General features: G+C 44.0%; 1 protein-coding gene across 1 annotated transcript in view; it reads left to right on the forward strand.

The window, feature by feature from the left end:
- The window catches only part of LOC147727731 (sulfotransferase 6B1-like), a 319,304-nt gene that overhangs the window by 179,480 nt on the left and 117,974 nt on the right, over window positions 1-21,850 (forward strand). Inside the window, exon 5 of the mRNA XM_086961729.1 lies at window positions 3,493-3,587. Coding sequence (XP_086817855.1) covers window positions 3,493-3,587 — 95 coding nt within the window. The remainder of the gene's footprint in view (window positions 1-3,492; window positions 3,588-21,850) is intronic.

Genomic DNA, 21,850 nt, shown 5'->3' on the forward strand with positions numbered 1-21,850 from the left:
ACGTTGCCTTAAGCAATGTGAGTTTGTTGCCTGTTGCTGATGCCAGCTGCCTGCATGACCCTGTGTTGGTAAAAACTAGCACTCTGTCGCTGCAGCCTGCTATCCTGTGGTGGTGAAGCTGCTGATTACCATTATCGCCGCTACAGCGCGAACTATGGTGCAGTACGCTTAAGGAGCTGAACAGCCGTCCTCTGCGAAGACATCCAGCAGATTCCAGCTGCCCGCGGACGCTGTCACCCCTCCTTCCTCGACGCGCTGAAGAGAAGCCGCTGCCTTTCTCGTGCAGAGAAATCCAGTCCCGGCGCTTCCGGTCTACCCTCGCGGGTGACTGGGATATCGAGAGAGACCCCTGAAGGAGATACCAATCCTCCATCATTCTATTCAGAGGTATGGTGTTGACTAAACCCTTAGACGAGAATTCTTGAAACAAACCTTGGCAAAACCAACTTAACTTAAAGCTACTTACTTACTCCCCTTTCACGTGTTAGGCTTAGGTCAGGCACACTGGGGTAGGCTTAGTTAGAAGCACCAGTTGAGTATGTTAGCCTAATGTATATATGACTGTATATATGTTTTATTACTTTTAAACCATTGTATGGCTAAGAAACCATATCAATGCTTTTACAGTTCTATTTCGCAATACTTATCTTACTGTACGTACTTTTTATAATAACAATTATTGCAATTGTGGCAATACATTTCTCTTGTACGAGAAGAAAGACTGTTCAATAAATGTTAACCCTTTATTGACTAACGCCCGTCTCTCTATTCTCTACATCTTGTGAAAGTAAACTGCACTAGACTGACTGAGTGAAATACATGTCTATTGTTTCACACAACCCTAGAGATCGACTCTTGATCTGAGGAGCAAAGTTGTCATGTTGCACGGTTGTTGGAAAGCTGAATCCCTTCTTGTCTGTGCCAAGGAAGCTGATCACTTCCTATGCAGAGAAGAAAGTTTCCAGTGACCTCTGAGCTAGTTGGTAACACAACCCAATTAAGTTTAGCATAGTCAGTGGAGGCCTGGAATATCCGCAGTTCCACGTCGCTACTACTGTTTATGTTATTCCAATGCGCAGGGCCTAGTGGGAAACTAGGAACTACACTACATGTTTGCTTAGAATGAATAATGTATTGTATGTTCTTTTTTCTTTATTTTTTTCTATTTTTCTGCTATTTGATAATATTTTGGTAAAACTTTTGTACACCTCATGTTATATGTATGATATGTTACTTGGTTATCTTTTTTTTCCTTTCTGTATGTACCCTTTGAACTTGCTCAAATAAAAATATCAACAAAAAAAAATCAAACCCGTTGGTGCATACACTAAACCTACGCATAAAACCTTTCCATTCATTTTTCATATGGCGAAAAAATAGCAACCCTTCAGATCGACCCAAGTCTTAAGTAATATGTGGGATTTTCCGAATCAGGATGGATACACTAAATCTGCAAAAAAAGGATAGGAATATGGTGATTTAACTGAAAACAGAAGAGATGAAGGAAAAGGAGGGAAGGAAGAATTTGGTTGGTGAAAGAAAAGAAAAGGGATGGGTTCTGATATCTAGTCATTGAAATAATGCAGGATAAAATAAATTTCTGGATAGAAACCATGAAGTAGCCCTCTAGGAATAATACCAGATGGATGCGTATCATTGGAGATGATTGCCACTGTCATTGTTGGGAAGGGCTGCCATGTTCAAAATGGTCACACTCCCTTCATTGCTCTACATTATGCAGAACACCACATTTGGCTACACCCTGGGACAAACTCGTTTTGGTCTGGGTGGAGAAGCTCCAAGAGAATTTGGGTATATCTAGCAGACAAGATTTTGTCCAGTATTTTGTACTATATAGTGGTCCACTATAGCGATTGGGCGGGAGGAAGACGTGCAGGTAGGGTCTCAGTTGGTTAGGGAAGAGAGACCAGCATTGTTTCTCAAAATGAGGATGGTAACTCACCCAGTTGCAGGGCCTCATTGTAGATAGCAGCTAGTCGGTTTGCCAAATTGCTAGCATGAGTGCTATAGTATTCTATGGGGACACCATCAAGGCCGGAGGTCTTTTACCTAGCCAGGTCTGGAATCACCTGTTTAACATCTGCACATGTTATCACAGCATCCAAAGTGTTGCAAAGGGATGTAATATCCTATTAGAGTATTAGCAACATTCACAGGAAAGAATGGATCCACCATGTTCCCTTCAGCAATTACTCCTCTAATTTATAATCCTCATTTTCCACCGGGGCTGGCGACCTTCATCTCAGGGGCTGGAATAATGGCAATCCTCCTTTTCTAGACGATCTTTACTTGGGCAGTGAGATATGCTCCCTGGAGGCACTTCGGGAAGGGTGGCTTCTGGATAGAGTAGATTACTTTCGATTTACACAACTGTTAAATTGGGCTGGTTCCAGGGAAGTACACGATGGCCCACTAAAAACCCCTATTAGGGGCCACATTCATGAACAAAGTACTGCAGGAGGGAATAACAACTACCACGCACACTCTTAGACATAGGTCACAAAACTAAATAAAGTTACACAAAGTATTGGGAGAGAGACCTTGGTCAAGAGACAGCAGATTACACATGGAACAGAATTTGGCAGAGGATCACAAACATTTCCATTTGTACCACGCATAAAGTGAATGCATATACATTACTCACTAGATAGTATCTATCCCCTACGTGGCTTCAGCCAATGTTCAGAAGCCCAGCTACTTGCTGGCACAACTGTGGCGAGAGAGGCATGTTTTTTCCCTGTAAATACTCACACGCTTACTGGAAAGCTGTCATCTCACGCATTAGAAACATAATGGGGATACCGATTCCTTTACAAACAGTATTGATATTGCTGGGAGACCCCTGGAAGAACACTGAATACCATCCGGCCACCCCACATGAGAAGCTTATTACTCATCTGCTGATTTTGGTTCAATTGGTGCTCACCCAATTCTGGAACCAACCTACCAGTCCTCCATGAAACATTTGGGGGAGGGAGGGGCACTAGGGATGATTTATGCACTAACCGCAATGCTCCATGACAGCATGGACAAGTTTGAGACCACATGGCTACATTTCCAAACGTTCATGAAAGGGGACACACTGATAGAAACTGATCCCAGCCAGGTACCAGAACTGATCCGAATAGCTGAACTTAACATAATGAAGTCAAACTCAATCAAGCAATGCTTCCGATGCAGACACCCCTTTCTAGATATTGTGACTTTGTGTTCTATTGTAGCTCACTGTGTTTCATACATGTTATACATGCAGTGACTGTAATGTTATGAAGAACATCAAAATAAAATGGTTAAAAAAAGAACACTATCTGCACAGGACTTGTCAAGGTTGTTTGGAAGGTAATATTAGAAAAAGTGAATGGTTAAAAAAGGGAATAGGATCTGTTCCTCAATAGTGCGTTTGAAGAATGAGATTCAGTGTAATGGTCACTGCTCCAAACTAAGTTGACAGTTTATATTTTTACATTTCAGTTGCCTGCGGCTCATATTTTGACCACGCCATTGCTTGGAATAAGCGCATAGACGACAAGAATGTCATGGTTGTAATGTTCGAAGATATGAAAAAGGTATTTTTGCTTACATGATAATGTTTTTGCATGAGGTACATAGTAAATGATTTTTGATTAAAATTCACTAATTTAATTTAAAAGTAAATGTCAAGTCATGTTTTATTAAAGGGTAACTGTCTTCACAGCAATCTCCTCCCGACTATGAACATTTTCCTCGTCCCTTCGTATAGCACTGATGCTTCTAAATGCCACATTTTATTTTTATGACTGAACTTTGTCAGTGTCAGCATCCCACAGCAACAGTACTGTTAGAATGCAATACCCGGGGGCCTGGTGCAGGAGAAACTACAATGGAGCGAGAATTCAGGACACAGAAATGGAGAGTGTGGTGATTACAACTTCAGAGACTGCGATGCATCACTGTCATGTATGAAAGACTTAAACGTATTATAAGTTAGTAGTATTTGATATATATAAAGAAGGAGTGGCGTGGCCTAGTAGGTCAAGATGATGGTCGATCTTCACCAGAGCTCCCGACCAGCCGCAAATAATCTATATGACTCCTGGGTGCTGACTGAGTCTGTACGGCAAGACTGGAGCATTTCCAGAAGCTGCACCTCGGCCTGGGGCAGCGACACCCGGCCAGGCTGTGGCCAGTGAGGCCCGCGATGAAGATGGCGGCCACGCAGGGCAGGAGCTGAGCTCAGAGCATCACAGCATGACTGAGCACTCACTGAAGGCAAATGGTGTCTCTGACGTTGTCATGCAGGACATGCCTTGTGGTCTGTGCAGAAGGCGTAGGAGGCCGCCAGAGCCAAAGAGACAGTCGCCCTGCAGTGGAGTGGGCCCAGAATGGCTCCCCGATCCGCTCTGCACCTGTTTGGGGAGGGTTTGCCAGTTCTGCCCACTGACACTGCACTATTCTCCTTCTTGGGGGCCCCCTCGCTTAGAAACTCTTGAAATCCTCAGGCCTGGGGGCGAGGCTTGCACCGGCCGATGTGGGGACACTCTCTATGCCCAGCAGACCAGGACAGAACGCCCCAGGTCGGGGCTTGCCACGACATGAGGAGGTGTACAGTTGGACCAAGCTAAACTGGGCTTAGGGGGTTCATAGCTGCAGGTGCTGCCCAACTCACAGACCGGTGGAGCAAGCAAGCTGTTGAACACCTCCTCCTCCATTCGGCTAGCATGCCCTTGTGGCCTACCTCGCCTGCTTTGACAGGAGGCTGCTTGGCTTACCCAGTTGTCTCTCATCGAGTAACTGTGCTGGACCACGCTGCTTGACCATGGGCCATGATAAACCTGCAGAAATCTCAAGGCAATCCAAGATAGATAAATACCCGCCCCCAATTTCGGGACTCTGTGGATCCTAAGACCCATCAGCTACCTTGCAGGCCTACTCTTCAATGGAAGACACCAGAGTTATCTTACTGTCAATCCAGACTTCCCAAATGGTGTTCGAGCAAAAAATTGGGGAGGTGGGGTTGGAAGTGTATCTCCTGCAACAAGATCTTCACGGTGTGGCGCATAGGGTCACAGAGGCCGAGGAACAAGTCTCAGCGGTGGAAGACCTCCAAGCCACGATTTCCAGGCTGGTAGCTTCAATTAAACTTTTGGAAGAATGTGCAGAGGAGGTGGATAACAGAGTCCGATGCTGCAGTCTTTGCTTTGTGGGCTTTCCAGAAGGCACACAGGGCTTACCCCTGGAGCTTTTCCTGGAGGGCTGGCTCTCCTCGTGGCTACCAGCCTCCTAATTATCTTCCTGCTTCGTGGTCGAGAGAGCCCACTGGTCTCTGGTGCTTAGATCCCCCCCAAACCCCGCCGCTGGAAGACACATCTCGCACTATTATTGCTAAAATCCTTAATTACTGAGACCATGCTAGAAGCCTGCAGGTGGCCATGAAAACAGGGAACCCAACCAACAAATCATGATATTCTCAGACTACACTCAACAGCCTTGGAAATCCTACAATAAAGTTAAGTCAAAACTCTGGGCAGTGAACTTGCGATTCATGCTGATGTTCCCCACACAACTGAAGGTCATTCACAAATCCAAGTCCATTTTTTTTTTACGTTTATTGAAACATAGAAAAAGGGGAGAGTGAGGGAAAGGGTATGAAGGAGAAGAGTTACAATGAGCGGATTGGAGAAATAAACAGTGTAATAAAAATTTCATAAAAGTAAGCATTACAAGCATGAAAAATTATGAGCATATTATAAAAATAGAAATACAATAAGCAAAACACAGTATATAGAAATACAATAATTATAGCAATCAAATATATAAAGAAATAGCAGGTAATAAGAAAATCATGGGGGTTTGCGAACTTCAACTATGTCAGAATTAGGAGAGGGATGAACAGGAGCAGAGAGAGATAAGTATGTTACCAAAGGAAGCCAAAGCAGATCACGTTTGATAGCTAGGGAGATGGGAGATACATAATTGGTATCTAAACGATGGTTAAAACAGATTGCATTCCACCAAGACTGATAGGAAATATTTGCGGCCTGTTTCCAGTTAGAAGTGATAATGTGAAAAGCTACAGCAAGGAAAAGGTCAAGTAGAGGGTATTGATTGCGGGAATGAGGAAGATCCGATGAGAGGGAGCCAAGAAAAACTAGTGAAGGTGAAAAGGGGACTTGAAACTGGAAAATCTTTTGTATTTGCTTCCAGACCAACTGCCAGAACTGGGAAGTAGGGGGGCATTCAAACAACATATGTTTGAGATCAGCAGAGGGGCAGGGGCAGGGCCAACAGGAAGAGGAAGTGTCTGGTGAAAAACGGGATAAGGCAAGTGGAGTAAATAAAGTTCTGTGATAAATGAAAAATAAAGTTTGGGTAGTGTTAGCAGCCCTAGAGGTCTTATGTAGTTTAGTCCAAATTTTATCCCAAAGAAGTACAGGCCAGTTCTGAGAAAAATCCAGCTCCCACGCAAGTTCAATGCGAGATTTCGATCTAGCAGTAGAAGAACGGAAAGAATTATATAGAGCGGAAGCAGAAAGAGAAGTTTCCAATAAAAGGGAAGTGGGTTTGTGATCCACAGGAAGTTTGTTGGAGGAAGGAAGAGTTTGAAGATATGTGAGCAGGACAGGGTGAAGGGTATTGTAGTGTGTTCGGGTAGAGGCGGGCAAAGAGAAAAGAGACTGAAGTTCCTGGAAGGAGAGAGGTGAACCATGAGAAAGTAATTGAGAGATCCAAGATAGACCTCGGGAATGCCAAGTCTTCAAATATATGGTTCGATTACGGATTTTGAGAAGAGAATTATTCCAAATCGATTGTTCATGAATGGAGAGAAGGGATGGATAAGATGAAGTTAAGTAAGGAGAAAGGAGATTACGGGAATGTGAAAGAATAGGCGAGCGAAAACGAGTTATGAGAGACGTAAAGGACAAGAATTCACGGAAGGTAAAAGGAGAAATGAAAGAAGATTCTATAGTTAACCAGACAGGAGGAAGATGAGGCAGGTTAGAGGAGAGCCACTGAGTCGATTGTTTCAGGGAAAAAGCACAATGATATTGTTTGAAGTCAGGAAAGCGGACTCCAGATTGAGCTTTGTCCTTACGCAATGAAGCAAGAGCTATTCGGGTCGTTTACCGTTCCATAGGAATTTTAGTAATAAAGAGTCGATCTTCTTAAAGAAAGAAAAAGGAATGTGTAAGGGAAGCATGGAAATAGTATAGAGAAGCAAGGGGGAAAGCATCATCTTTATAGAATTGAGACGACCCCACCAGGACAAAAAGAGCGGATGCCAACGCATGATAGCCGTATCCATTTTCTTATAAACATAATCAAAGTTTAGTTTGAGAGTGTCAGATAACAAGGGAGCAAACCAGACCCCTAGGTATTTAATTTTGGATGGTTGACATGAAAAACCTGTACAGGAAAAGAGATGTTTCTGACAAAGAGGATTCAAAGGCAGAATCTCACATTTGTCAGCATTCAAACGATAACCGGAAACTGCAGAAAAAGAAGAAACTTGCTGAAGAAAAGAGGGGATGGAAGTGGCAGGGTCGGAGCAGTAGAAAAGAATATCATCGGTGTAAACCGAGAGCTTGACTTGTTGGAAACCAAAATGAAAACCAGAGATAGTGTCATCTCAACGAATTTTAGTAAGGAAGGGTTCTAAGGCTAAAATAAAAAGTAAAGGGGATAATGGGCAACCTTGTCGAACTCCTCTGTGTAGAGAAAAATAATCCGAAGACATCCCATTAACAAAAATAGAAGCTTGAGGATTAGAGTAGAGTAGAGAGATAATAGAAATAAATTTAGAAGGAATACTGATCCAACGTAAAGCCTGAAACATGTAATCCCATCCAATCCTATCAAAAGCCTTCTCCGCATCAAGGGAGATAGCTGCGAAAGGAAGAGTGAGAGAAGAAGATTTGCTAAGAATGTTGAGAAAAACTCGGGAATTATCTGAGGAGAGACGTCCCTTAACAAAACCAGATTGTTCTGGGCCAATGATATCCGGTAAAAGGGGATCCATACGTAATGCTAATATTTTCGCTAGAATTTTGTAATCAGTGTTAACTAAGGATATTGGTCTATAATTTTTGCATAAAGAGTGATCTTTATCTTCCTTTGGAATTAAGCAAATTAAGGCTTGTTGAAAGGAACCACTAGAGGAACCGGCATCAGAGAAAGATTGGAATAAAAGTAGGAGTTTAGGGAGAAGGAGAGAGGCAAAGTGGTTGTAAAATTCAATTGTAAAACCGTCAGGGCCCGGAGATTTACCATGATGAAGTTTAGATACAGCATGGGATATTTCAGAAAGAGAAATGTCTTGTTCTAGAGTGTGAAAATCAACATGCGAAATCGGGGGGGATGGAAGAGACTGAAAGTAAGCAAGAAGATCATCCGGGGTAGGAACCTGTTCTGGAGTATAAAGCGTATCATAGAATTTGGCAAATTCCGTAAGAATATCTTTATCTTTAAATGTGGATTCACCGGAAGTGGTTTTAATAGATTGGATTTTGGTGCGCTCCTTACGAATCTTTAAGTAGTTGGCCAAAAGCTTCCCCATTTTATTCTTACCCCCATAGTATCTAGAATTACATTTTAACAGGATATTAGAAGCGGCATCTGTTGTGAATTTATTAAAATAAATTTTTGCTTCAATAAGAGCCTTAAGGGAGGAGTCAGACTTAAAGGCGTAATAAGCGTATTCTAAAGTCTTGATGTCAGCTAATATTTTCTCCGACTTGGCCACTTGTAGTTTTTTCCGCCGGGCTACAAAGTTAATAATAAAACCCCTAGAGGCTGCTTTGAAAGAATCCCAAACTATAACAAAGGGGGAGTCAGGAGTTTGATTCAAAAGAAAAAATTCCTTGGCAAAAGCAGTAAATTCGGTACAAAAGGTGGGGTCTAAAAGTAAAGAATTGTTAAATCGCCATCTGCCAGAATGTGGAGAAAATGGGAGTAGGTCCAGGTCTACAAAAACTGGGGCATGGTCGGAAAGTAAAATGGAGCCAATCTCAGAGCGGATAGCGTGTTGGGATAAGGATTTGCTAAGGAAGATATGGTCAATACGGGATTGGGATTGATGAGGAGGGGAGAAAAAACTATATTCTCGGGCATCAGGATTGCATAATCTCCAGATATCCACTAAGGCATTATTTTGAAAGGAGTTCACAAATTGCGTGTGCATTCTAGAGGGAACAAAAGTGACTTTTGAGTGTCGGTCAAGGAAGGGATCTACAATCTGATTACAGTCTTCAGCAAGAAGTATGTAATCTCCAGAAAGGGAAGACAACTTGGAAGAAATAGCAGGCCAAAAGGATCTATCAATTGCAGTAGGAGCGTATACATTAAAGAGAGTGAGTGGTATATTATCGATGAGTAAATTAACAATAAGCCAACGGCCATCAACATCACATTCATGAGTAATCGAGGAAACATTTAACTTTTTATGTAACAAAAGTACAACACCATTCTTCCTAGATGTCGTAGGAGAACAAAGAACATGACCCACCCAACAGCGTTTAAGTTTCAAAGCCTCCGGCTCAGTAAGATGAGTCTCTTGAAGGAGGGCAACATCAGTTTTAAGTCTTGCTAAATGTGAGAGAACCCTATGTTTTTTAATGGGATTATTTAATCCCTTAACGTTCCAAGTCGTTACACGGAACAAAACATTTTAGAAAAACAGCTAGAAGCAACATGCTTAATAATGCATAAAAAATATAATGGAGAGAATATGAGCAAAAGAGAAGAGAAGAATGAAAAAATGTAGGAGTCAAGAATGAGTACAATGGGAAATCCAGAAAAGAAGAGATAAAAGCAGGGAAGAAGAAAAGGAAGAAAAAGCAAAGATGGAGAAAAGAAAAGTTGAGAAAAGTTCATGATAGGAGAGGAAGGAAAGAGGACAGCAACAATAGCAAATAAAGAGACAGTACATGTCCAAAACGAACAACTGAAAGACATACTTACGAAAATGAGAAAAGCAAACAGAAATGGGGGATGGTGGTGGCAGGAGACGACGACGACAACATCCAGAGCGAACACCAAAACCTCAATTACTATGACATCAAAAAAGGCAGCACGAGGGAATAATAGGGTAAAAACAAGGTGGCGAGATGAAGGGGAAAACCTGTTGAGAGAAGAGATACATTAGGATAAATATATGAGTTTAAAAATAAACAAGAAGGGAAATGGGATGGACAAGAGGCGTACAAATAGGATGAAACATATAAGAACAACATTGGATGTATCATACATCAACAGTGCGAACAATGAAAAGATCAGAACCACATTATAATGCAAATGAGACAAGTAAGGTAACAGGGACATTCAACCGGGATTGGACATATCCATGACATCAAGACCATGCCGACGAAGAAAAGCCCGTAGGGCCTCAGGATCCTCGTAGGTAGTTGTTTTGTCTTTATAAGTAACCTTGAAGAGACAAGGATGCAAAAGACTGTATCTAGCATTAAGGGCTCTGAGTTGCGGCCTCATGTCCAAAAACTTCTTCCTGCGTTCCGCGGTGGCCCTGGAGACATCCTGCGATATGTAGAGACGGTGACCTTCCCAAATGATCTGTTTCTTGAGTTTGGCAGCTGAGAGGACCTGAAGAAGGTCGGTATATTGGAGGAAAAGCATGATAACACCTCTAGGTTTGGTAGCAACTCTAGGACCAAGACGATGAGCACGTTGAATGTTGATGGACGATAGAGCTCGTGCATCTAAGATCTTGGCAAGGAAGGACTGGAAGAAGGCGGTAGGATTAGAACCTTCTGAAAGTTCTGGAAGGCCGTACAGGCGTAGGTTGTTCCTGCGATTTCTGTTCTCCAAATCCTCTGTCTGTCGTTTAAGTAGTAGGATCTCCGCCTCCATGGACGGAATACGAGAACAAGAGGATTGTAAGGAATCTGTAGATTGTTCCAAGGTGAGAACACGCGCATCCAGAGACGACCACTTCTCTTGCATTGCCTGCATTTTTTTGGTGGTGGCTTCCATAAAAGGCTTGAAAGCACGTAGTTCCTCTAATATGAGATCCATAGAGGAAGGGGAAGAAGAACTCCCAGGAGAAGGTGGATCTTTTTTGAGACGTTTAGAAGAAACCAAAGAGGATGCCGCTTTACCCACGTTGGAAGCCTTTGGAATGGCTCCATGAGCTGAGTCAGATTTTGATGACCGACCTTCCTCCATGTCTTGAATAGGTGAGTCAGAGTCTGAGCCGACCGTAACTTTGGGGGTAGAGACGAGCTTCAAATTGCGAAGATTCCCCATAAAAGCTCAAACAATCAATTGAGAGGAGAAAATGAGTCAAATGTAAATACGTAGGTATCCAGTCACCGCAGAGAAAAAGCAAAGTATCGGCACTGTATTGGCATAAAGAGAAAGAGTCATCAAAAAGCCATGAATGTCTGAGAGGAAAGCAGGGTCCGTAATGCCATGTGAAGATCAAAAATGGTATAATTATATCCGGGAGGACAAAGTTGAAAGAGTCATATCAAGAAAGAAAAGTTCACTCGAGTGCCGTTGAGTGAAAAACAGGAACGCCATGCAAGTGGTAGAGCAATGATGAGGGAGTAGAAAAATGGCAGAAAAACAAGCTGCAGGACTCAGATAAGCCATGTGAGGGGGAAAGAGGTTACACAAAATGTCGAGTGTATCCAGAAAAGTCAATTTACAGCAAGAACAACTGAAGGAAGCAATAGGAGTCACAACAACTGTAAACGAGGGTTCCCCTCTGATGTAGAACGTAATGCAGGAGTTACATTTAATAAGGCAGTGTGCAGGAGCTCATAAAAACCTCCTCCGCCAGTCGCCGTGTGGAAATTGAAAGATGTAGGAATCCACGAAATGGCGGGCGAATGAAGAGAAGTGAGGTGACTCCAAGCGAAAACGGAAAAAGAACAGGCAGGCACAGCAAACTGCAAAACGAGGGCTCACCTCTGAAGAAAGCCACATTGCAGGACGTTTGGTGAGCAGAGCGGCATGGCAGGAGCTTCACTGGATCTTTCCCGCCGACCGCTGTGTGGAGTCGCGGCCGGCAAACAAAATGGCGGCCGCGATTTTCGGCATCGGCACCTCCGCGAAAAGTGGCAGAAAAACAATGCGGAACCGGGAAACGAAGAGGGCGAGCAACGCGCCTCAAGTTTCGGTCCGAATTTACCAATCCCACGGCCAACTCCAACGACATCACCCCCTCCCAAGCCCTCTGCGACTCCCTAGCCTCATTCTTCCACAACAAAATCGCAGACATCCACAACAGCTTCGACAACCAACCCGTAGACCAACCCACCCAACCCCTTGCAGGACCCCCACCTCCCTTGAACACCCTCAACGACTGGAACCCAATCTCCACTGAGGACACCATCCGCCTGATGAACTCCATCCACTCAGGATCCCCAACTGACCCATGCCCTCACCACATCTTCAACAAAGCAGACTCCATCATAGCACCACACCTCCGAGATGTCATCAACTGCTCGTTCAACTCCGCCACCTTCCCGGAAAGCTGGAAACATGCCGAACTCAGCGCCCTCCTGAAGAAACCCACAGCTAACCCCACCGAACTCAAAAACTACCGCCCCCATCTCGCTCCTCCCATTCCCGGCCAAAGTCATCGAGAAAGCGGTCAACAACCAGCTCGCTGCCTTCCTTGAAATAAACAAATCCCTCGACTCCTCACAATCCGGCTTCCGAGCCAAACACAGCACTGAAACCGCCCTCATCGCAGCAACAGACGACATTCGAACCCTCCTGGACAATGGAGACACAGTCGCCCTCATCCTCCTTGACCTCTCCGCAGCCTTCGACACAGTCTGCCACAGCACCCTTCTACAGCGCCTCAAAAACATCGGAATACAAGGAAAAGCATTGGAATGGATCACCTCGTTCCTCACCGGAAGAACCCAGAGAGTCCGCCTTCCACCATTCATATCAGAGGCCACTGAAGTCATCTGCGGCGTACCCCAAGGATCCTCACTCAGTCCCACCCTCTTCAACGTATACATGAGCCCCCTCGCGGCCATCGCACGCCAACACAACCTCAACATCATCTCCTACGCGGATGACACTCAACTGATCCTTTCACTCACCAACGACCCTAGCACCGCCAAAACTAACCTTCACGAAGGAATGAAAGAAGTTGCTGAATGGATGAAACACAGCCGTCTGAAACTGAATTCAGACAAAACAGAAGTCCTTATCTTAGGCACCTCCCCCTCTGCCTGGGACGACTCTTGGTGGCCAGAAGCCCTTGGAAAAGCACCCATCCCGACAGACCACGCACGGAACTTGGGCGTCATCCTGGATTCCTCACTTTCAATGAATAGACAAGTCAACGCCGTCTCTTCATCCTGCTTCAACATTCTTCGCATGCTCAAAAAAACATTTCGTTGGATCCCCACCGAAACTAGGAAAACGGTCACCCACGCTCTGGTCACGAGCCGACTGGACTACGGAAACACCCTCTACGCCGGTACTTCCGCCAAACTCCAGAAAAAACTCCAACGAATCCAGAACGCTTCAGCCAGGCTCATATTAGACATCCCGCGCAAAGAACACATCTCTGGTCACCTGAAAAATCTCCACTGGCTCCCCGTCAATAAGAGGATCACTTTCCGGCTCCTAACCCACGCACACAAAGCACTCTACGAAATCGGACCAGAATGCCTCAACACACGACTGTCCTTCTACACCCCCTCACGCCAGCTACGATCATCCAACCAAGCCCTGGCCACTGTACCTCGCATCAACAAAACCACCATGGGAGGCAGATCCTTTTCCTACCTGGCAGCTAAAACCTGGAACTCACTTCCCACTCACCTTCGCCTTACTCAGAACCACCTAGCATTCAGAAAGCAACTTAAAACGTGGATATTTGACCAATAATTCCCCACCCCTCTTCAAGCGCCTTGAGACCCTCTGGGTATGTAGCGCGCTATATAAATTTTCTGACTTTTCTGACTTGACTTGTAGTGCCACGCAGGAGAGCGAAGTGCTGAGGCTGGATGCGGAGCTCCAGAGTCACGCCACCATCTTGGCCGGCGCTCAAGCCACGCCCCAAGTCCATTTTTTTTAACACTCCCAAATCGGCTTGGGACTGGGCGAAGGAGTAAAGGGCCCTGACAACCAATCCGGAGTGCTCATGGGGCCACTAGTTGAGGGGTCTCCTCCTGGGGGCACACCGGGCTCCCTGTCAGACGTCGGACATTATGACAAGGGGGCTGCAAGAAATCAACCCCTGACTCCTATTCAGAGACAGTGGATCCACACTTTGGGGCTGGGCTCCATCATTTGAACGGGATATTCATTGCATCAGCTGCCCAGATGGCCCACGGCCTGCAAACTGTTAGTGGGCCAGATAGACATGGCTTAATGCCTCCCACAATTCCTTTCTTACAGACCATGTCAGCACCAATGCCTCCTTTATTCATGACGGGTCGGAACGAACCCAGGCGGTGACTTACACCTAACTTTGAGTTCGAGTTTTGGGGGGGAGGGTGACAGGTGCTTCTAGGGGGAAGTGTGGGGTGGGGGTTGGTTGGGGGTTAAAAATAGTTGGTTTTTGCTTTCTTGATTTTGTGTTGGAATTTATGAGGTTTTTCTTTTTGACACAGCACCAGAGTGACCATTACATGCGCAAGGCTTGCACTTTACTCATACCAAGGGCTACTTCACTAGCAGCCAAATGAGTACAAAAGACAAGTAGGAACCCACCACACTTGCTTCCTTGCTAGCTATGGGCTAATTTACGCTGATGACATGGAACGTCAATGGCCTTAACAACCGAATCAAGTGAGGGGCAGTACTCTGCTTTGCCCCAACCCCGCATTCCTGCTCCTGCAAGAAACCTCTCTATTGGGTCCTAACAGCCCCTTCCTAGCGAGGCATGGGTTTGAAAGACTTTACCTGGCTAGGTTACACGCGGGGGGACGGGGGGACGCAAGTACTTCTCCACAAGACATTCCCCTTTGTGGTCTCACAGGTACACCTCGACCCCCTGTGTCGGTACAGGTTGGTGGAGGGCACTTTCAAGGTATGCACACATCAGTTTATCAGTATGTACGTCCCCCCACCATGGCACACCGCATCATGGACAACCTGCAGATGCAAACCCTGCGACTCCCTCATGGGAGGTGATTTCAAAGACATCATGATCCCTGAGGTTGATTCCATGGGGCTGGACGCTTGCAGACGTAGGGCGGGGAGGGGGTTGCATGATTGGATGGAGGGCCTGAGTCTCTATGGTGCACGGAGAGTGTGAAACCCTAGGAACTCGGCATACACCCACCTCTCTGTGGTGCACCGATCCATGTCCTGCACCGACCTAATCCAGCTACCGGCTTCAGACCTCACATATACCACAGATACGACTCTCTGGCATTCTGGACCATGCTTCTGTGACTCTCACCTTTGATCAGCAGCTACGATGTGGAGAGTCAATGTCAGGGATCTGCAGGACACTGACTTCAGGGATTACTTAGCCCGACAACTGAGGGAATATTACAAAATGAATCAAGGCACTGCAACCTCCCCAGGCACCCTATGGATGGCCGGGAATGCAGCCTTGCAAGGACTGGTGAGATCCTACTTCAGGGGAAAGTAATGAGACACTCGTCAACAATGACCAATTTAGAGTCCTCCATCATTGAATGTAAGGGGTACATGATCGATTCTGAGCATCACCTGTTGGCATTGAAGAGGATATTGCATCAACAATTAGCATTTGAAGTCGCCCACCAATGCTGGCTAGCATCAACACAAAGGGTTTATGAGTGGGAGACACATCTGGTAAGCTCCTTTATTGGCTGCCGGTGAGAGAGACAGCCTCTCAGTTTGTTCCCTCAATTGAGACTGGGGACTGAGTAGGGGCGAAGAAGGGCGAGGACATAGTGGCCGAATTTGCAGACTGCTTCCATAAATTATATGCTGCTCGAGAACAGTAACCCAAGGGAGGCAGCTATCCTACTTGTGACAGATATTCCCATGCCAAAACTAATGGGGGGCGATAGAGCAGACCTGGACCTCCTCCTCAGAATAGAAGAAATTACTTTGGCCCTTTGGGACATGAACTTAGGGGAAGACCACTGGCCTGGACAGGTCCCCTATGAATTACTACCAACTGCTCCAGAAGCAACTGCCCCACATCTACTAAGCCTCTATCAGGAGGGCGGTTGGCAAAACACACTTTCCATCCGGAACTTGATTTTGCGACAGTAATAGTCTTACCTAAACCAGACCGACCTGAACAGAAGTGCATCCTATCACCCAATATCTCTAAAGAATTCTGAGCTTAATATCTATGCCAAAATTCTGGCCAGTCGCTTACTTAAAGTCCTTCCACTCTTGAGCCACCAAGACCAATGTGGATTTATGCCTAACAAGAGCACTAGGCATTGTCTTTGGAGAGTACATATGGCCCTGAATCGTCCAGTGCTGTTGGGGACCGAACTGCCTTTCTACTTGATTTTGAGAAGGTCTTTGACTCTGTAAATTGGGCCTTCCTGGAAAAAGTGCTGGTGATGGGCGGCCTGGACACCAGATTTCAATCACTAGTTCCGGCTCTGTACTCCAACCCCAGGGACCAGGTCCGAGTCAATGGAACCATCTCAGCCACTTGTCCAATTGGCCATGGCACCTGTCCGGGATGCCTCCTATCCCCGCCCTTCTTTGCCCTAGTTATAGAGCCCCCTGGCAGTTTGGGTCAGATGCTACGCTCAGGTCTTGGGGTTTGACTGGGGAATAGAGACCGAGGACTGCATCACGAAGTATGCAGATGATGTTCTTCTATACATCTCTCGAAAAGTCTGTCAAATCCCACAACTGTTACAGATGCTCACCCTATTTGGCGACGCCTCTGGACAACTAATTCATTGCCCTAAATTGGTCCTGGTACCCTGATACTCGGATAGGTCTGGAGGAAGGTTCAAGGTGGCAGTCGCTACTCACAGTGTGCAGGCTCTGTTGTGCATACCTGGTTATACACATAGCTCTAGAACCAAGTCGTACCTGAAGTCTTAACATACAGCCCCTATTGTCCCAATTCATGACGAAACTTAACAGATGGGTGAAGTTGCCCCTTAATGTCCTGGGTCATATAGCCCTGTTTAAAATGATGCTACTGCCGCGTTTGCTCTACACCTTGCAAAACTACCCCCTGGTCTTGCCACATCAATGATTTCATAACCTCTACTCTAAGATATGTGCATTTCTATGGTTGAACCGCCCAGCTCGCATCGCCTTTGGGAAATGCACTTTGTTTGGTTCGAAAATCTTTATTCGGTATCAGCCATAAAAGCATTTAAAACATTTCTGCGTGCAATAGTGTAAAACAGATTTGCATATACAATAACACTAACACAGTTAAATAAAATACATGTTGGAGAATCCTAAGACATTAAATATTTGCGGCTTCCTCTGCTTGCCTAACAACATGTAGCTAAACATGTTTTAATCATGCTTAGCAAAATGTCTGAATATTGAAGCCTACTACATGGATTCCATACAGTGTAATATGTGCACTCCTAATAAAATTTTACTCTGCATGACAAATATCTAGAGAAGGCAGTTTCTGTAAAAATTCCAGGCCAAACTGGAAGTGTCTAATATTTGCCCTGCAACTCAGGGACTAAAAAAGAGGATCTTGGGACTGAGTATAATGGACAAAACAGAATAAAGTGACACGTGCTCTGGTTCACTGTATTATCACAATGACAAGCGACTAAGTCATGCTGCCAAACACATTGAAGCGAGAAAGCAACTTTAAAATGGATTAAAGTTAATAAAAAAAACGGAGTGTAGGATAGGTAAATAGGATTATCGATCCACAATAGATATCGTTCGATATTCTGACAGGTGACACCTGTAGATAATTCTCAACGGTCTGCATTGTCTGCGCGCTCAATAATCTATCATCCAAATGGGACTCAGAGAAACATTGCTTCACAATCTCCTTGCAATCTGCACCAAAGTTTGCGGGTTGGAAAACATTTCCCTTAGACCCAATTTTTGAAAGGTTCTTTTTAAATATGCAAACCAAGGTATCCTGTTAGCCTTATCTAAGGATAAGCAAGTATTAATGCATGTCCTTACCAATACATCCTGCGGATTCTGCCAACATTTAATCCACAAAAGGAGTAGGGCTATACCGATATGATGTAAACCCAATTCCTCATGGCAAACAAAATTAGCAAACTTTTTGGGAATGGCGAGCAGTCGACGTGTAAAACCATTTTCCATTCGTTGGAGCGCATCTGCTTTGGAATACCCCTAGACTCCCGCACCATAAAGAACTGCAGAGATACATTTTGTTTTTATATAGGGTTATCATTTCGGCTTTCAGTTTATGTTTTAGTATCCGTGCAAATCGGAAATTGGCCTTGATGTTCCTGCCAAAGTGTTGTGTTCTCACCAAAATTAGTGATTTTCACGAAAGGGATAAACTTAATGTTAGCTCTAAATAATTAAAAATGTTTGTCTTCTCTATGGGTATGTCACCCATAGTGAAGCACTTTGTTTAAGTGTTTAAGGGCCAACAGGTCATTATGTAGGACTTAGAGTAATTTACTTTTAAATCTAGGTCTTCCATAAAACCCACAATGTAGTCCAATAACCTCTGAAGACCATTTGCCGTGCCGGCAATCAATACCCTGTCATCTGCATAAAGCAGGATCGGTATCGATTGATCACCCATTTTAGGTAGGTCCCTTCCTAACCTTATTAAGTGCTTACTTATTCCGTTTATATAGAGCAAGGGGCTAAAATAGATCCCTGTCTCACTCCTCATGACGAGCCTATTAGGGGAGTGTTTTCACCTTGTGGGCCGAAACGCACTGTAATTTTTAAATCGTAATGTAGTTGACAAATTAGATTAAGGAGTTCAGCGTAACCTTCATGTCCTCCATTAATTTGCATCATTTCCCACAGTTGACTAAGTAGAATGCGCTTGTTAAATTAATAAAATCCATATGCAAGGCCCCTTTTTTTGAAGTCACATATTTACTCACAATATGGTGGAGATTTAGTGCTTGTTCCACCTTACCAATCCCTCGTCCAAAACTAAACTAGACTTTTGACAAGAAATAGTTTTTTTCCGCCCAAGCTTGCAGGCGAGTCAGAAGTACTCGCCCTAAAAGTTTTACAGGTAAATCGATGAGGGAGATTGGTCTATAACATGCAGGTATCATTTTTTCCCTTTTAAGGTCTCGCTTAGGCAGCGCTTACGCTATCTCTTTGAGACATGTTGTGTTCAGATATGGAAATTAATCTCCACCCATTTTCCGCCCATCTTTTCAATTGGCACTTGTTACTGTCCTTTCTAAATGGTTGCTTTTGATTCGTCAACAGACTTAGTAGTCCCTCCTTAGTACCTCCTTTTCTCCTTCAGTAACCTACTATGAGGACAGGCCCTCTTACGTATGTTGTTACTCAGTATGTTTTATTTACAGTCTGTGAGCACTATTTTGTTAAATTGCTTTCTCCTATTGTAAACACGACATGCCTTCCTGCAAGGGTACCCACCTTCCCACTCTCTACTGGACTGTCTGTTCCTCATCCCTGTCCCACATCCTGGCGCCGCGCTTTAGGTTGCAGCATGGCGCCCACTTTCATGATAACAACACAGGCACCCTGCTCAATATTTTAGCAGGCGCCCGCTTTTATTATATTTTTTAAAATTAGTATAAATTAGCATTTTTTCTACTGTAGTGCATGCAGCACGTAATCATAAACAATGGTGTCTTTGCAGCTTGCTCACCTTAATTTCAACATCTTTCTACGTTTTATTGTTTTCAACACCGCGGCACGCTGCTCCGAATCAGAAACAATGGCATCAGTGGTTTTCTTATCCTGAACAACTGTTACACAGCGCGGCACACAATTCACAGCTGCCGCGCATTCTCTGCTCTTTGCTGGCACTGCTCGCTGTCCTCCTGATTTTACCCACCAGCTCGCTCCCTCTCCTCGGGGCTGCTTCCTCCTCCCTCCTGCTTCAAATCCTGGGGTATCACTTGGTGACCTCTCTCAGCAGGTAATCCTAATATTAATGGGATTGGTGCACCTAGGTCAACCTCTTGCTACAGGTGGGAGGGAATCTGTTGCATTGCCACTGGTTGCAGCTGCGGGGGATCACCCGCAGGAATCTGGGGAGATGATATACTGGACGCGTGTGGGCATGGGACGCTATAAAGGACATTGTAAACAACTTAATTGAGGACTGTTTGATTTGTTGCAAATAATGTAGCACAGGAACGCATTTTGTCCAGCCGGACTTTAAGGTTGTGCGGTATTGAGTGAAACCAATAGAGCCGTGTGGTCGGGTATTTAAAGTGCAAGGCATCCGTCAGTGACCAGTGAGCTTCCCATGCCGCAAAGCGTTTGGCTTGCACTACTATTGGGGATGATGCGTGGGGTGGGTAAGACCTATCCGATGACGTGTTTTGCACACAATTGTAGTCCCCCCCCAGGACCCAAGGTGCTTGGGTATACAAGCTGAGCGGTACTGAAAGTGTGTCCCAGAATTTACTTTGGTCCACTTTAGGTGCATAAATGCTCCCTAAAACGACTGGCTGACCATCTAGGTTGCATAAGGGCGTAATGCCCATCGGGATCAATTGTTCTGGACTTTTCTTGGAATGGGATCCCTGGGCGCACCCATATTAGAGTCCCCTGTGCATAGGCTGAGTATGTGGTAGCGCAGAAGACACCGCACCAGTGCTTGTGCAGTTTCACCAATTCTCCTGTGGTTAGGTGGGTCTCCTGTAATAGCGCAATCTGAGCCTTCTGGCGCTTTATGTAGGCATGAATCTATGACAAAATATCGAATACAAAAATATCTACCTACAAAAATATCGCAACAAAAATTTCGATTACAATAATATCGACATCCTATCTCTAACAAGGTAAGTACAAAAATATCGAAAAAAATATATAGATGTCAAAAATTTTGATTTTTAAAAAATATCGTTTTTTTGATTTTTTTTAATATTAACAAAATAATACTTATAAATGTAATAAACATAGTAAAAAATATATTATAATATTTAAAATTAATAAATAATGTAATAAAAACAAATAATAATAAAGATACAAAACATAGTATATACTTCATTAATAATAACTCTAAAAACTTATATTAATAAATTATAAATAAATGAAAATATAATAAATTACAAATACATTTACATACATAAAATATTAATATAAATAACAATTAATAAAAATGTAAAACAAATTTAAAAAAGTAAGTAAATGTTGGATAGCGTACGGGTAAAAATTACTATTCCCACTCCAGAGAGTGCAACAGTAGGGAAAGTGTTGGATAGCGTACGGGTAAAAATTACTATTCCCACTCCAGAGAGTGCAATAGTAGGGAAAGTGTTGGATAGCGTAGGTGTAAAAATTACTATTATATCCCCAGAGATTGCAACAGTAGAGAAAGTGTTGGATAGCGTAGAGGTAACAAGTACTTTTCCCACTCCAGACAGTGCAACAGTAGGGAAAGTGTTGGATAGCGTAGGGGTAACAATTACTATTCCCACTCCAGAGCGTGCAACAGTAGGGAAAGTGTTGGATAGGGTAGGGGTAAAAATTACTATTCCAACTCCAGAGAGTGCAACAGTAGGGAAAGTGTTGGATAGCGTAGGTGTAAAAATTACTATTCCAACTCCTGAGAGTGCAACAGTAGGGAAAGTGTTGGAAGGCGTAGCGGTAAAAATAAACATACTTATAAATAAATGTATTTTTTTAAATAATAAAAAACTTAACTATTAAATAAATATAAACCATTTACAAATACCAATACATAATTATTAAAAAAGATGATTAGCAATAAATAATTAACTAAAAAAATATTAAAAAATACCATTTA

The sequence above is a fragment of the Lissotriton vulgaris genome, chromosome 3_1, assembly GCF_964263255.1.
Source record: "Lissotriton vulgaris chromosome 3_1, aLisVul1.2, whole genome shotgun sequence".
Classification (NCBI taxonomy): domain Eukaryota; kingdom Metazoa; phylum Chordata; class Amphibia; order Caudata; family Salamandridae; genus Lissotriton; species Lissotriton vulgaris.